General features: G+C 45.0%; 1 protein-coding gene across 3 annotated transcripts in view; it reads right to left on the reverse strand.

Moving 5' to 3' along the window:
• asic1b (acid-sensing (proton-gated) ion channel 1b) overlaps positions 1-15,755 on the reverse strand; it is a gene marked incomplete at its 5' end in the record, with an annotated part of 514,910 nt that overhangs the window by 123,308 nt on the left and 375,847 nt on the right. Inside the window, one exon of one of the 3 annotated variants that reach the window (XM_084316400.1) lies at positions 4,897-5,511. The exons of the other annotated variants lie outside the window; for them this stretch is intronic. Within the exon in view, the coding sequence (XP_084172526.1) occupies positions 4,897-5,511 (615 nt within the window). Of the gene's footprint in view, positions 1-4,896; positions 5,512-15,755 lie in introns of those variants that run through there. 3 annotated transcript variants of the gene reach the window in all.

Below are 15,755 nucleotides of genomic sequence, written 5' to 3' on the forward strand. Positions count from 1 at the left end.
TCAGAACCTCTATGCATATTCATTACCTGACAATAATGTCAACTGCACCCCATTAGTAGTGTAGTGTATTTGTAGTGCACTTCATGTCAAATTTAAACATTATAAGCGAATCCCTGATCTCGCTTTAAAGAGGTGCTTCTATACCGGGAAACTGAATTATACAGATTGAGGCCATGTTTAGACGGAGAGAGTCTGAACAGAAACCGCAAAAGTCGTCTTGCGGTCTCACTTTTAATGTTGCGTTTAGACTAGTGTTTTGGGATGGAATTCTGCGTGCAGACGAGGCTGTAAAGACTCGAGACGACGGAGCCCCGCTGTCACACGATTGGCGCAGATGTCACATGACCAGAAACGTGACAGTGGCCAATCAGATAGCGCAAACCGAACGCGGAAGTGCAACTCCGTTAGGGAAAATATTCACGCAACCCATATGCGTATTTACCAAAGGTAGCCGCATTTCTGGCAGACGCTCTCTGATTGGCCGACGTCAGTTTCTACACTGGTTAAGCTTAGGCACTCTTCAAAGTTGGTAAGGTTAGAGTTTGTCTTAGAGCGTGACGGCAAGTTCTTTCGGCGGTTAAGCTTAGGCACTCTTTCGAAGTTGGTTAATGTTAGAGTTTGGGCGCACATGTCAAATGACCAGAAACGTCTGCCAGAAATGCGGCTACCTTTGGTATGGACGCAACCCATACGCTACACTGCCTCAGGTCGTTGAGACAACCAGGCATGCTGTGAAGACCCACCCTACTCTGCCTCTGATTCGCAGATTGTGGATGGGGGAATGTGATTGGACCAAAGCAGAGTCACACAGACAGTGGCTCCAGTCACTAATAGTTGCGATAGCCGCTGGACTGATTCTTGTGTATTTAAAAGTACTGCCAATGTAGCCTTCAGGTGATCTCCGTGGATAGAGAATCAGACATGCTTGTTTGCTTTGTTTACGCTTCTAGGCTACTGGCGTCTGGCGCATGCCTGTGACGTAAGCAGTATGCGACGAGAGCCTTGACAACCCTTTCGTCATAGTTTTATGCGGTTTGACTGTTCAGATGATAATAATAATAATAATAACTTTATTTGTATAGCACTTTTCATACAGAGGTTGCAGTTCAAAGTGCTTAGCACGGAGGTGTATCGTTTCTAGGATTTCCACCCAGGAAGGTGGTCTCACTTTTTTGCGGATTCTCCCCGCAAAAACGCTGTTGCCGTATAAACAAAAGGCACATCCGAAAAAATATTTTTCCGGATTCACCTGCTAGCGTTTCCGTCTAAACATGGCCTGAATCGACTGGCTGCAGGCCTCCACACCCTTATATGGGCAGCTTCCTGTCCCTTCTTCCACACACTGTATCCATAGATCAACCTACACACCTGAGGCTCATCAGACCTGGATATATGAGACCTGTGTTCCTGCCACTCCTCGTCCGAGTGTTGCTTCACCTACCGTGGTACTAGGACTCAAACATGTATGCTTCCACTGTCTCTGAACCTGCCTTGTCCTATACCTTGCTCTCTCTGTGTGTAGCATGGCATACCCCCGGTCTACCCCTCACCCATGAAGGTCACCAGAGTGACCTTCTTTTGTACATTTCAGTAATTCAACCGTGTAAAGCCTGGTACCTGATTAAATATCCTGAACCGTCTCATTCTTCTGTGCCTTGTGTTCTGCTCTTGGGTTCCAAACCAGACGCCACCCTAACATATTTAGTCAAAAAATAAATATCCACTACTACTAATAATAATAATAATAATAAATTGTATTACTTTTCTAAGATCCCAAAGTGATACAGGGTTAAAAACATAGTATAAACAGAAAAGTTAAAACAACAACACAAGAAAAAAAATCCAAATATATATAAATGTTTTCAGGCCTGCTTTGAAAGAGTCCAGGGGCTCTGTGGTGCCCTGGGCTGGATGGGGAGGCTGTTCCACAGGCGTGGTGCAGCTGAGCAGAAGGCTCGGTCCCCCATGGTGCAGAGCCTGGTACTGGGCTCTACACTATCACTACAACTAAGATAAGATAAGATGAGATATTCCTTTATTGATCGCCTTTGGGGAAATGCTGGCGTCATAACAGTACGGGGGAGGGGAGGCACAGGAATTGGCAGGGTAATAGAAGAAAGATTAAATCTGAAAATTAAAATATTAGAAGAAAAACAGTGTAAACAATATAATTAACTCTGAATATAAAGATTTTAGAAAAATAGACAGTATATACACAAGGTGCAGGTGATGGTCTGTACCCTAACTGGCATGCTATACTGTATGAGTCTATGGCTGAATGTGCTCCTTGTCGTGTTGCTCACCAGTACATCTGACGAACTGCCCTGCAGTCTGACACACTGAGGTCTGTTGGTGAGGTGATCCAGGCCACCACGCCGTGTTCCAGCAGCATCACCGTGAGCTTCTCCCCTATAGCTGCAAAGGCTGGATGGTGTTGAAGGCGCTGGAGAAGTCAAAGAACATGATTCCCACCTGAGCCTCTCCAGGTGCATGCAGGCTCTGTGGAGCATGTAGATGATGGCATCTTCCACCCCGATGTTTGCCTGGTATGCAAACTGCGGGGGGTCTAGGGAGTCACGCACCAGGAGCTTGAGGTGTTGCAGGACCAGCCTCTCGGAGGTCTTCATGACGTGTGACGTCAGAGCGATGGCCTGTAATCATTGAGAGTGCTTGGGCGTCCCTACTTGGGGAAAATGGGACAATGCAGGAGGTCATCCAGAGCTGGGGCACCCTCAAAGAGAGGTCGAAGAGGTGCTGAAACGGTGCAGCCAGCTGCCCGGCGCATGCTTTGAGAACCCTGCGGTTGGTCTTGTCTGGTCCTCTGGCCTTGTTTACACTGATCTTGGAGAGCTGCCTCTGCACCTGGCTGTTAGTGATGGTCGTGGGTGGGGGAGGGGGGCATGCTGCTGTCGGGGATGGGGAGGGGCGCCGGTGTTGATGGGTGTGGAGAGGCTCCTCTAGTCAAACCTATTGAAAAAAGTGCTGCTTAAACCCTGTGATCCTCCTGACCAGTGTTGCGTTCGTCATTTCAACACTGGTTGCACGCACGCTAATGACGCCACGTGCACTCCCACGCATAAATGTTCCCTCGCTTAAGCACAGACTAAAGACAATGGCTAATTGCCTCTACGAATGGAATGTAACACATTTCATTCACAAGTTCTGTGTGAATGTATCTGAGAACGTCTTTAACACACCTGACGACCGGCGCTATTGTTATGCAAAGTAGCCCAGGTGGGTACTTATAGCGAGTTGGCGAGTGCAGCGCATTCCTGTGTGCACGCGCGTGCCGTGCACATCCGTGTGTGTGCGTGCACGCACTTCTGCTCACAAAACTTTGGCTGCACTGCGTGCAACCCCGTCCCATGAAGAACGCATCACTGCTCCTGACATCTCTCTGGTGTTATTGGCCTGGACCCTCCCATCCAGTCTGTTCCTATAGCTGGCTACTTTGACCTCCTTTTTCAGCTCTTTTTGGACAGCCTTGACCCGCTCCGTGTAGCCTGCCGTGATACTGTAAGTGGAAACATTGGACAATGAGGTGGGAGAGAGATATAGAGAGAGAGAGAGAGAGAGAGAGATAGAGATATAGATGTTCTATAATGATGGATCGTTTTGCCAATGAGGTTGATGCTATAGCTGCTCTCAATCAGGGTGTCTGCAGGTGCTGCAAACCATGGGCTGAGTGAATCAAGAGTCTCATCATTAGCAGCAGACTGCTCCAGGGTGTGTTGTGTTATGCACACATTGATGAGGGATCCACCAAGGCCATGGAGAGAGAGAGGAGACCAGACATACAATTTGCAATAAATATAAAGGGGAATTAGTCCACTGATTGTGCTTTGGGCTTCAAGTCAAGACACACATTGTGTGTGTGCGTGCGTGCGTGTGTGTGTGTGTGTGTGTGTGTGTGTGTGTGTGTGTGTGTGTGTGTGTGTGTGTGTGTGTGTGTGTGTGTGTGTGTGTGTGTGTGTGTGTGCGTGCGTGTGTGTGTGAATTAGAGAGGAAGATAGAGAGAAAGAGAGAGGTGGAATGGAGAAAGAGAGGGAGAGAGAAAGTGAGAGAGAGAAGGGGTGACAGGGACTGAAGAAAGGGCAAGCACGAGAAAGGGGGGATCGATGGGAGACAGCGAGACCAAAAAGGAAAGTGTGAGAGAGACAGAAAGGCTAGAGAGAAATAGTGTGTGACAGAGACACACACACACACACACACACACACACACACACACACACACACACACACACACACACACACACACACACAGAGACAGAGACACACACAGACAGACACACACACACAGACACACACACACACACACACACACAGAGGCAGACGGAGAGAGAGACACACACACACACAGAGACAGACGGAGAGACACACACACACACGGAGAGAGAGTGAGATAGAGAGACAGATTAAAAGTGGATTCAGAATCAACAAATAGCCTCGGATACATCACATTTGAAGGAGAGGACAGTGTGTCAATTAATGAGTTATTGATGCCTAACTCTATTTTAATAGAGTTTAGCTATTTGTGACCCTGCACTAATAATCAAAGTGACGTCCAGTGGGCTAATTAAACAGCATGACCATGTTGTATCACAACAAACAAACGACCCCTGGTGGTATTGGTTATAAATAATTTAAGCGGACATTTGAAAGCATCTCGACACAGATACATCTTTGAAAATGCTAATTAGCCTATAGTATTGAGTCGTAGTAGCCTATTCTTTAATTTTATTCGTTTTTTTTAATATAGGATATAAATTTGTTTGTCCTCTTTCACACAGTGCGTAATTCAATTGTAAATCGCTGCATCAACCTGTTGCAAACGAAACACATTTTGGATATTGACAAATTAGTTTAAGTTTTAAGTTTGGCCCTGTCCACACTCACGGTGCTGAAGTTGCGGGGCCCGCAGAGCTCTCCCTGGTATCGACAATACAACAGCATCTCCTCCAGCTGGTGTCCCAGGCGGTCCAGCAACTGCCTCATGGACGGCTGCGACTCTCGAGCAGGTGGGAGAAAGTGGTTGAAGTCCAGAATCCGAGAAAGGGTAGACCAAGGAGCCTCGTTGCTCGGGGTTCCGCCGCCGTCTCTCTGAGGTGTGAGCGCCTCTCTTGCAGCGGGAGACACCTGCCAGTTCCTCCCCAAAAGTCCCAGCCACCTCCCCGCGCTGAAGATGTCCGTCTTCTTCATGCGCCGTGGCAGTAACAGATTTTGATTACAGATAGTCACAGCGGGAAAGACGAGCCGTTTAGCGTAGACCATGTGCGCCTTGGTGTGCACAGGCGAGGAGAGCAGGTACCGCACCCGGTTCGAGGACCATGTGAAGAGGAGAGCCACGGCTGCTAATAAAGCCAGCAGCCACGCAACTCTCCGAGGGTATGAGCCGCTGAGAAAGACGTGCCTCAAGCCGTGCAAGGTGGTGTGCTTCAAGAAGAGCTTCCCGGCCTCGGCAAGGGAGCCGGGTTTCGGTTTGGATGATCCGGAGGAATCGCACTGGCACATTTTGGATGGATGATGTGCGCGCCTTTGACATCGGTCCGGCTTTAATCACAGTGAAGTATAGCCTGAAACCCGCGCGTATCCAGAGGCTGTTGTCCGCCTGTTACTTGTTGAGAGAGAGCGGGGGAGGCGCACACATCTCAGTGACGCGCGGCTCTCTCTCTCTCCTGGTCCTCCGGCGCGGAGCAGCATGCAGTCGGGAGGGAGTCTGGGGGAGTATTTGGTCAGACGCGCAGAGCACTCAGTGAGCCTTGTTGTCCACGGGTAGCCAAGTTATTCAAAATGATTTAGTGCGTTATCCGTAGCAACAGAGCTCACTGGATTATTTCATCAAATGCTGAGATAACATGCGTTTTACGAAAAAAACGAGATTAGAAAAAACTCTTAAAAACGTGGGATTAAAAAAGAAAAAAAAACTCAGTAATAGCTTCTAAAATTCTATAATTCTAAACTCTGAGCTCTTCCCCCGTCCCTCCTTCTCTGACACCCCCCTCTCTGTGTCTCTTGCCCTCCTCTCTTCCCTCCTCTCTCTCCTCTCTGCTGTTTACTGAATGAAATCATTGCATTTGCTGGTCATTTGTCTTCCTTTTCTAACCCATCACACACACTTTCCCTCTCCCTCCTCCTGGCCCACGATTTGCATCGTTTCTAAGAGATTTAACTTAGTCACTGGCTGCACTATTACTGGAAATCCCACTGACCCTGTTCATTAATACAGTAGCCACTGTGCCAGCGCCTCAATTCTAAATACAAGCCCACAGCCAGAACAAGAGCCTGCACTGCATATTATTCTGGTGACCCACCAGGCGAGAGGGCACAACGTTTGACCATAATAACCGCCACAAGATAATGCAGTTTTGATATAAAGATGTAAAGAATTTGTTACGGTTCCACAATCCTCTCTGCCTCCATCACACACCCGCCAGGCTCAAGACGCACACACACACACCACACTGGTGTTTATTCACTTTTTGCAATGTATTATTAAATGCCCTACGAGGTTGAATGTTCACCTGTCTCTCGTGTTTTGCATTTGAGCCTATACCTGTGTTACCAGTTCCTAACAGAATTCTACTAAACAAATGCAAATAATGCATCTCTTATGTTCCCAACGTCTCCACCAACCCACTCTGGTGGCACAGAAGAGTGTAACAATAGCTCTAATGGGCTCCTTAACCTCCGGCTGCCCCTGCACTCCTTGGTGAATGGTGGAACAGCGCTTCACGCAGGCGATGCCGGCTTAAGTGCACCGTCACCCGAGCATCCTGCCGCCGGCATGTCGCGCGTCTCCCCCGGGGCTGCTTGGTAAGAGGGGAGCTTCACGCCTGGTTGACCATCATCACACACAGTGTTCCCATTCCAGAGGAAGAGAGGTGGATGCCATCCAAGATGGTCCTGGCAGCCAGCCCCTCCTCTGGGTTCTGGAGCATACTCTGTGTGTGTGTGTGTGTGTGTGTGTGTGTGTGTGTGTGTGTGTGTGTGTGTGTGTGTGTGTGTGTTGTGTGTCTGTGTGTGTGTGTGTGTGTGTGTGTGTGTGTGTTGTGTGTGTGTGTGTGTGTGTTGTGTGTGTGTGTGTGTGTGTGTGTGTGTTGTGTGTGTGTGTGTGTGTGTTGTGTGTGTGTGTGTGTGTGTGTGTTGTGTGTTGTGTGTGTGTGTGTGTGTGTGTGTGTGTGTGTGTGTGTGTGTGTGTGTGTGTGTGTGTATGTGTGTGCGTGTGCCCATGTGTTTGTATAACTCCTATGATTGGCAGCTGCACAGCGTGGAAGGAAGAGGCAATGCTTTTTACATCCCAGAAGCAGGCTTTGTGTTATTGTGCTAATAAATGTGCCTATATATTGTGCTGCTATGTATTATGTATTGACCTGCTTGTCAATTCTTCACGTATGCCGTATGAGACTGAAAGGTCTCTGAATACCTGAATGCATTTGCATTATGTCCCATTTTCACAATAGGCCACATGGACATAAATGATTACTCATTAAAATGTGTTCCTACTTTGCTGTCTGTGAGAAGTGTCTATGGGGAGAGTCAAGCAGTGCGAACAGAGGAAAGCCACCATGCAGGCAGCCGACAGATCTAATACAGGATACAGGGCTTTCATTCCAAAAGGGTGTGTACTCATTTTGGCAGCACCGGCAAGAGGGTGTATTGCAGTTGTAAGCTGCTATCAACTGCAGGGTGGTGGGTATTACATCTACAGTGCCTGCCATCTTTTCCAAAGTGCCCTTGAGCAAGGCACCAAACCCCAAGACTGCTTCAGGGGCGCTGAAGTGCGGGCAACCCTGCACTCTCACCTCTGAGGACAGTGACATAATGTGTAGGGGACTGTGTGTACATGTATCTGGGAGGGATATGGGGAATGTGTGTGTGTGTGTGTATGTGTGTAACTAGGACAGATATGAGGACTGCGTGTGTGTGTGTGTGTGTGTGTGTGTGTGTGTGTGTGTGTGTGTGTGTGTGTGTGTGTGTGTGAGTGAGTGTGTAACTAGGAGGGATATGGGGACTGTGTGTCTGTGTATCTGGGAGGGATCTGGGGACTGTGTGTGTGTGTGTGTGTGTGTGTGTGTGTGTGTGTGTGTGTGTGTGTGTGTGTGTGTAACTAGGAGGCATATCAGGACTGTGTGTATATAGTATGTGTATCTGGGATGGATATAAGGACTGTGTGTGTGTGTGTGTGTGTGTGTGTGTGTGTGTGTGTCTGTGTGTGTGTGTGTGTGTGTTGTGTGTGTGTGTGTGTGTGTGTGCGTGTGCCCATGTGTTTGTATAACTCCTATGATTGGCAGCTGCACAGCGTGGAAGGAAGAGGCAATGCTTTTTATATCCCAGAAGCAGGCTTTGTGTTATTGTGCTAATAAATGTGCCTATATATTGTGCTGCTATGTATTATGTATTGACCTGTTTGTCAATTCTTCACGTATGCCGTATGAGACTGAAAGGTCTCTGAATACCTGAATGCATTTGCATTATGTCCCATTTTCACAATAGGCTACATGGACATACATTATTACTCATTAAAATGTGTTCCTACTTTGCTGTCTGTGAGAAGTGTCTATGGGGAGAGTCAAGCAGTGCGAACAGAGGAAAGCCACCATGCAGGCAGCCGACAGATCTAATACAGGATACAGGGCTTTCATTCCAAAAGGGTGTGTACTCATTTTGGCAGCACCGGCAGGAGGGTGTATTGCAGTTAATTTTAAATTTTTTTTTCTCTGTGCAGTTTTGGCGCCCGCCTCTATATCTGCAACCATTATTTTTACATAAAAAGAATTCTAACATAAGGGAAAATGAGCCAAAAATCTAAAACGGTTGGTCGGTCTGAGCCTCAGCTTTAGGTGTTCACAGTCAGAACATGCTAGAGCGCTGTGCATTGATGGATATCGGTCAAGCGTTTATAGAATTGAGCGTTGAGGAAAGAAAGACTAACGTTAGAGAACTATGAAGAGGCAAAAGCCATAAAAAAAATAAAAAAAAATTACAAAAAAAAAAATAAAAAAAAAAAAAATCTTTTTTGGGGGGACTGTCTGAGGACAGTGACATAATGTGTAGGGGACTGTGTGTACATGTATCTGGGAGGGATATGGGGAATGTGTGTGTGTGTGTGTGTGTAACTAGGACAGATATGAGGACTGTGTGTGTGTGTGTAACTAGGAGGGATATGGGGACTGTGTGTGTGTGGATCTGGGAGGGATCTGAGGACTGTGTGTCTGTGGATCTGGGAGGGATCTGGGGACTGTGTGTGTGTGTGTGTGTGTGTGTAACTAGGAGGCATATCAGGACTGTGTGTATATAGTATGTGTATCTGGGATGGATATAAGGACTGTGTGTGTGTGTGTGTGTGTGTGTGTGTGTGTATGTGTGTGTGTGTGTGTGCGTGTGCGTGTGTGTGTGCGTGTGCGTGTGTGTTTGTGTGTGTGTGTGTGTGTGTGTGTGTGTGTGTGTAACTAGGACGGATATGAGGACTGTGTGTCTGTGTATCTAGGAGGGATATGCAAAAAGACACGTTTGTATCGACCAGGGTTTGGGTTCAATTCCCTTTCAATTCAATCAAGCCAGACAGTGGATTTTCTATAAATCTAATACAGAAAACTAAATCGAATACAAAAAATAATAACCTTTCTTTGCCTTTAGATTTTATTTATAGATTTCAATCTTTCCATGACAGACAATCACACAAGAAACGGACATACTGTAGCTATTGTACTGACAATACAGAACAGTGGGAGGATTACAGTGCTAAATTAATTTAACTAATTCAACACATCTTCAACCTGTCACTAACACAGGTAGTTGCTCCAGTATGCTTCAAAGCTACCTCCATCATGCCAGTGCCGAAACACTCCTCTGCAGTGAGCCTCAATGACTTCCACCCTGTTGCACTCACCCCCATCATTCGAGAGGCTGGTCCTGGCTCACCTCAAATCTGGCCTATCACCTTCACTGAATAAATACCAATTCGTCTACCGTGAGAACAGGAGTGCGGAGGACGCCATCTCCTCAGCGCTACATTCCGCCCTCTCCCACCTGGATGAGAGCAACACCCATGTGAGAGTGCTGTTCATCGACTTCAGCTCAGCATTCATCCCCATCATCCGCTCCAAACTCATCTCCAAATCGGTGACCTTGTGGAAACCAAGGACCTCAATGTTAACATGAACTCCGTCTGCAGCTGGATACTTGACTTCCTAACCAACAGATCCCAGTTTGTTAGGACGATAGACAATCTCGCCTCCTCACCTCCTGTGTGCTGAGCCCTCTCCTCTACTCCCTCTGTACCCATGACTGCACTCCTATACATGGCACCAACACCAAGCCGACATGATGGTGGTGGGCCTCGTGAAAAGAAAAACGACAAGTCAGCCTACAGGGAGCAGATCCTGCACGTGGTGCAGACACAACCTGGCCCTCAACACCAGGAAAACCAAGGAGCTCACCATAGGGATGCACCTATCCGACTTTTTCAGTCCCGATACCGATACCTGGGTTTGGGTATCGGCCGATACCGATCCGATACCCATTGTCACATTTCTTTCTAAAAAAAAAGTAAAAAAAATTAAAAATGTATCCACGTTTTTTTTCTTTTTTTTTTTATATATTTTGTTTTTAAGAATTGTAAAGGATCACAAGTGTGTTTTTGATTTGTTGTAAACAAAGACAGAAAATAAACTTCATTCATTCAATTAATAAACTGTATGCCTCACTGTCACTGTGTGTGTAACGTCCCCAGGCCCAGCAAGGTTATGATTATGACATTGGACATTCCTTACCTCCTGACAATGGTCGCCTACCTGGTTCCCTACCTCCCTGTAGTGGCCAGAGGAGCCAGATGGTGCAGGCGGCCATCTTGGTATGGTTCAAGATAATAGAGTTAATCTCTAATTACTTATTATCTTGGGCCATCCCTGTCTTTGTTTGATGTCGTCTCCCTGTCTGGTTGTTGTGTGTGTTATTGCTTTTTTTATTGCTAGTTTGGTGTTATTGCTTCTGTGTTTTGGCCCTGCCAGGTGTTGCTCGTTGTAATTAGTGTCTGTATTTAAGTGTGGGTCTGTCATCACTTCCTCGTGGCGTCATTGTCTCCAGCTCTGTTACCCATACTGTACAAACTCTGAACTCTGTTGCCTAAACTCCATTTATACCTGCCTACTGCCATCACTCTCTACAACTGCATTATAATGTAATCATAACTATCTACCTCAAACTATAGTATACCCATATAACTCTGTATGATATATGTACAATAATACTGCATATACCATATTTATATATTCATATCTACCATATATATATATATATATATATATATATATATATATATATATATATATATATATATATATATATATATATATATATATATATATATATATATATATATATATATATATATATGTTCTTGTGTATTCATATTGTTCTCCGTTTCCCTGTGGTTCTATGTTTCTTTGTTTTGTGCCTATTGTCAGCGACTTTGGGTCATTGAAAAGCGCTGGACAGAGCCACAGAGAGTGGACAAGGCTCCCCACAGCCATGCCTGCATAAGCACATTTGGACAGTAGTGATACATTACAGATACAGAGTGCCTCCAAGTTCTTCCCCACTCAAGTGGGGTGAGTGACATCACTCACGTGGGGTGAGTGACATACCCAGGTCTTGCTCCTATCCTTTCTGTGTCTGAACGTTCTCATAATATATGTAATATGTAATATGTTTATAATAGGTTTGGTTTCATATATTATATGAAACCAAACCAAACCAAACCAGCAGCTCTGAAACCAAACCAGCAGCTCTATAGCGGTAGTTGTCGGTTCAGGGTTTCCCAAACTTTTCAGGCCGGGACCCAGAAAATAAGGCGTCAGAGAGCCGCGGCCCAATGCACATCGTCAGGCTTTGTTTTTCTTTTTTTTTGCCAGGCGACCGATTTTTTAAGCCAAATATCACTTCAATCCTATTAAGTTAGTTCAAGTTAGTTATTCATTTATATGTGCTATTTATGAGAGGGCTAACTTGTTGCAAAATAATAATGATAATAATAATAGCCTCATTAAAATACTATTGTTGCTTCGGTTGTTTTCAGCGTTTTATGTGCATAATCTGTTATTTAGTTTGAAATGTTCGTTGAAATAAGTAGATTTTTCGTTTTTGTTTATTTATTAAGTTAATATAAAACCATATAGTCACATTTTAGAATACAATAGAATATAATTTTAGAATACAACTAGAAACACTGTCCTGGCCTGCTTCTAAGATTTTTTTTTCTTTTTCTTTTTTAAACCATCTCGCGGCCCTCCCGTGGCTGCTCGCGGCCCACCTTTGGGTTGCGACCCCGACTTTGGGAACCACTTTAGTCGACAAATATTTCCCTCTATAGCAGCCAGAGGTTTCCCCCGTTGAGGTTGAAATTGGACATGGATGTCAAGTGTGTGTGAGCGTGCGTGCGTGCGTGTGTGTGCATGTGCATGTGTGTGCACGTATGTGTGTGTTATCCAGATGTTCATGGCAACCTATATAGGTACCCTTTGAGGTTATTTTCCCGATAACAGTTTTTAACTGCAAATAAGAAGAGAAAAGAAGATGAATTCAAATGTAATTCTGTTGTCATTCCTGAAAATGGGATTATGGCATTATCCTTCACAACGTGACTGTGCCTGATGTACTGTATGTTATGGCCTTGCATACTGTACAGTAGGTATATTTATCAACGGGTGACTGCCTGCTGAAAAGAACAGATTTTTTCCATAGTGGACATAAAGGCAGAGAAGTCCCTATGGTGCCTATCCTCCTGTATATCATGTTAACCACACTGATGGAGAACTGCAGGAACGGATTATTCAACCTTGAAATAGGTTTGAGACAATGTGATTATGTCCCTCCAACCAATCCACCATTTAATTTTCGAAATTATACCTCCATAACCCAGTCAGGCACACCCTTTACTCCTTGACAGTTATTGAGAGTAAATGAGTTTGACTATGGCCGTTAATTACAGCTCCATGAAATGAGAAGGTAGCAGTCCCTATATAGACGAGGTATTGTTATATTGTCATCGCATTGCATGGAGCTGTAATTAACACAGCACAATGATTAAAATGTCCCAGATGACATCACTGGCTGCCAAATTCAAACTAATTTACTCTCAATAACAAATGTGTGCCAAACTGTTTAGAGTTTTTGGTTGTGTGACAGATTATATGCTAATTGAATCTGCATTGTTTTTTTGGTGATGTGCCACTTTAATATATCTACTTTTACCCACAAAGATAAAGGTCAAGTTATCCATCTTCTCAAACCACCTCTAATGGTTATCACTAAACCTGGACCATTGGATTCGAAAATCGTATTCATTGGTGTTCTAATATTTATGCCTAAGTATCTCATTCTTTCAGGTTTCCAGACAAAAGGGGCAGAGCCCAAATGAACAGAACAAGTAACTCATAATTTTATGTATTTTGGCTTCCGCTTTTATTCCAATCTATTTTATATCCTGAAAATAAGCTAAATTATTGAATTATCTCTAACACCTTGGGTATAGAGGGAAGCGGATCAGATAATGTCAATAAACTATCATCAGCATATAAATGAGTTTTAAACTTTAAACGTACTTAAACTCCGTCCACTGAGATACCCATTATTTATGGCTTTTCACGAGTAGCACTCAGGGCTCAGGGGCTGCGATAAATATGAACACACTTACTATGAGTAGAGCTTTCTGAAGTAGCTTTTAGGATGCATATGTTGCATCTCCGTTGTTTTTAGTTCCATTAGTAAATAAATGTTCTTGCATGCATGATTATCCAACCTCAGTAGGTGGCCTTAAAAGGTCTATACAGACCTTGAATAGTCTTTACATTTATAGTTTAAAGTTATAAATTACATATACATGTATAGTTATAGATTCTTCTATTTTCTTTTCAATAAGGGAGATAAAAGTATCATCTTTTAACAGTGAATTATTGAATCTCCATTGTTTAGATTAGTTTTCGTAAGCATTTAGGCAAAAAGTGGCAAAGTGGCAAAGAAAAAAAAAGAATGCCCTATCCAATCATATAGAAATAAATAAATATAATGGAGTGGTAAGAGCAGGCAACTGCACCTCCTCATCCATCACGCTCAACATAGGGGCCCCCCAGGGCTGTGTTCTGAGTCCCCTCATCTACTCCCTGTACACACATGACTGTGTGGCACAGCGGAACAACAACACAATCATCAAATTTGCTGATGACACAGTAGTGGTGGGCCTGACCTCTGCCAACGACGAGAGGGCCTACCTGGAAGAGGTAGAGAATCTGTCGCAGTGGTGTCAGGAGAACTGCCTCTCCCTGAACGTCAGCAAAACAAAAGAGATGATTGTGGACTTCAGGAGGTCGGGGGTCAGGGACTACAGCCCCCTCAGCATCGACGGGGCACCAGTTGAGAGAGTGAACAGTTTCAAGTACCTCGGAGTCCACATATCCGAGGACTTGACATGGACCACACACATTGACAGTGTTGTGAAGAAGGCACGGCAACGCCTCTACTTCCTCAGGCGCCTAAGGAAGTTCCAAGTCAGTCAGAAGATCCTTAAGAACTTCTACTCATGCACAATAGAGAGCATCCTGACTGGCAATATCACCTCCTGGTTTGGGAATAGCACCGCACAAGACCGCAGCAGACTACAGAGAGTGGCCTGTTCAGCCAAACACACAATTGGAGGGGGGCTTCCCACTCTCCAGAACATTTACAACAAGCGGTGCATGGGTAAGGCTAAGAGAATTATCAAAGTCTCCAGCCACCCAAACATCTGCCTCTTTGAACTGCTGCGGTCAGGCAAGTGATACAGGAGTCTCATGGCAAGCACAGAAAGACTCAGAAGAAGCTTCTATCCCCAGGCCATCAGGTTGCTCAACGAACAATAACACTATGCAACAACCATCAAAAGCACTCACAGCACACACATCCACACACACACACTCACTTTAAACAAACAACACACTGCAGCACCCACTCTCCACACTTTAGAACACCTAAACACACTTTATATTTATTGGCAAAGAATTTGCACTACAACCCATACCTCAGTACACCTTACTGTAAATTGTACCTAAATTGTACCTCATCCCATTTCTGCTTTGCACTATATAGTATATTGTAATTAGTATATTGTATAGTATATTGTATGGTAACTCAGTTACTTCTACTCTGCATTGAACATTGTACATGTACATACTGAACACTTCTACGTCTACGTACGTGACTTCTATTTTATACTTATCCCTTTGTCTAGCACAGTCTCTGGAGCGTAACAGAAAGAAGCATTTTGTATAAAAGTATTCTGTACTTCTGTATGACAACTAATAAAGAAACTTGAAACTTGAGTGAATGCTCCATTATCCGCAAATAAACAACTATTTCTGCTTACATTTTGAATCGAGGCTTGCTGTGGAGCCGCGCTCCATTGTGAGTTTCACTTTCATTTCGGACACTGTGTGGACTCACTTGTCTTCCCTCTACATGATGGACATCTCACTTGTATAGAATGGAGGTATGCGCTCCTCGCTTTGCCCCTGACACCTTTCAATTCCCTCCCTCTACGTGTTGGCAGTACAGTAACGCGTGGCATGTGCGCTGTCGGTAATGTCCGCCACACAGAGGACGTTCTCTCTCTCGGGCCCTGAGGGGGATCGTTCATCCGATAACGACTGGACATATGAAGGCACAGCCCACGCCCACGGGCCCCTGTGTGAATGTTAAATGAGACGCGCTCATCATACATTCAG

This window comes from Notolepis coatsorum, assembly GCF_963971535.1.
Source record: "Notolepis coatsorum genome assembly, chromosome: 6".
In the NCBI taxonomy this organism is placed as follows: domain Eukaryota; kingdom Metazoa; phylum Chordata; class Actinopteri; order Aulopiformes; family Paralepididae; genus Notolepis; species Notolepis coatsorum.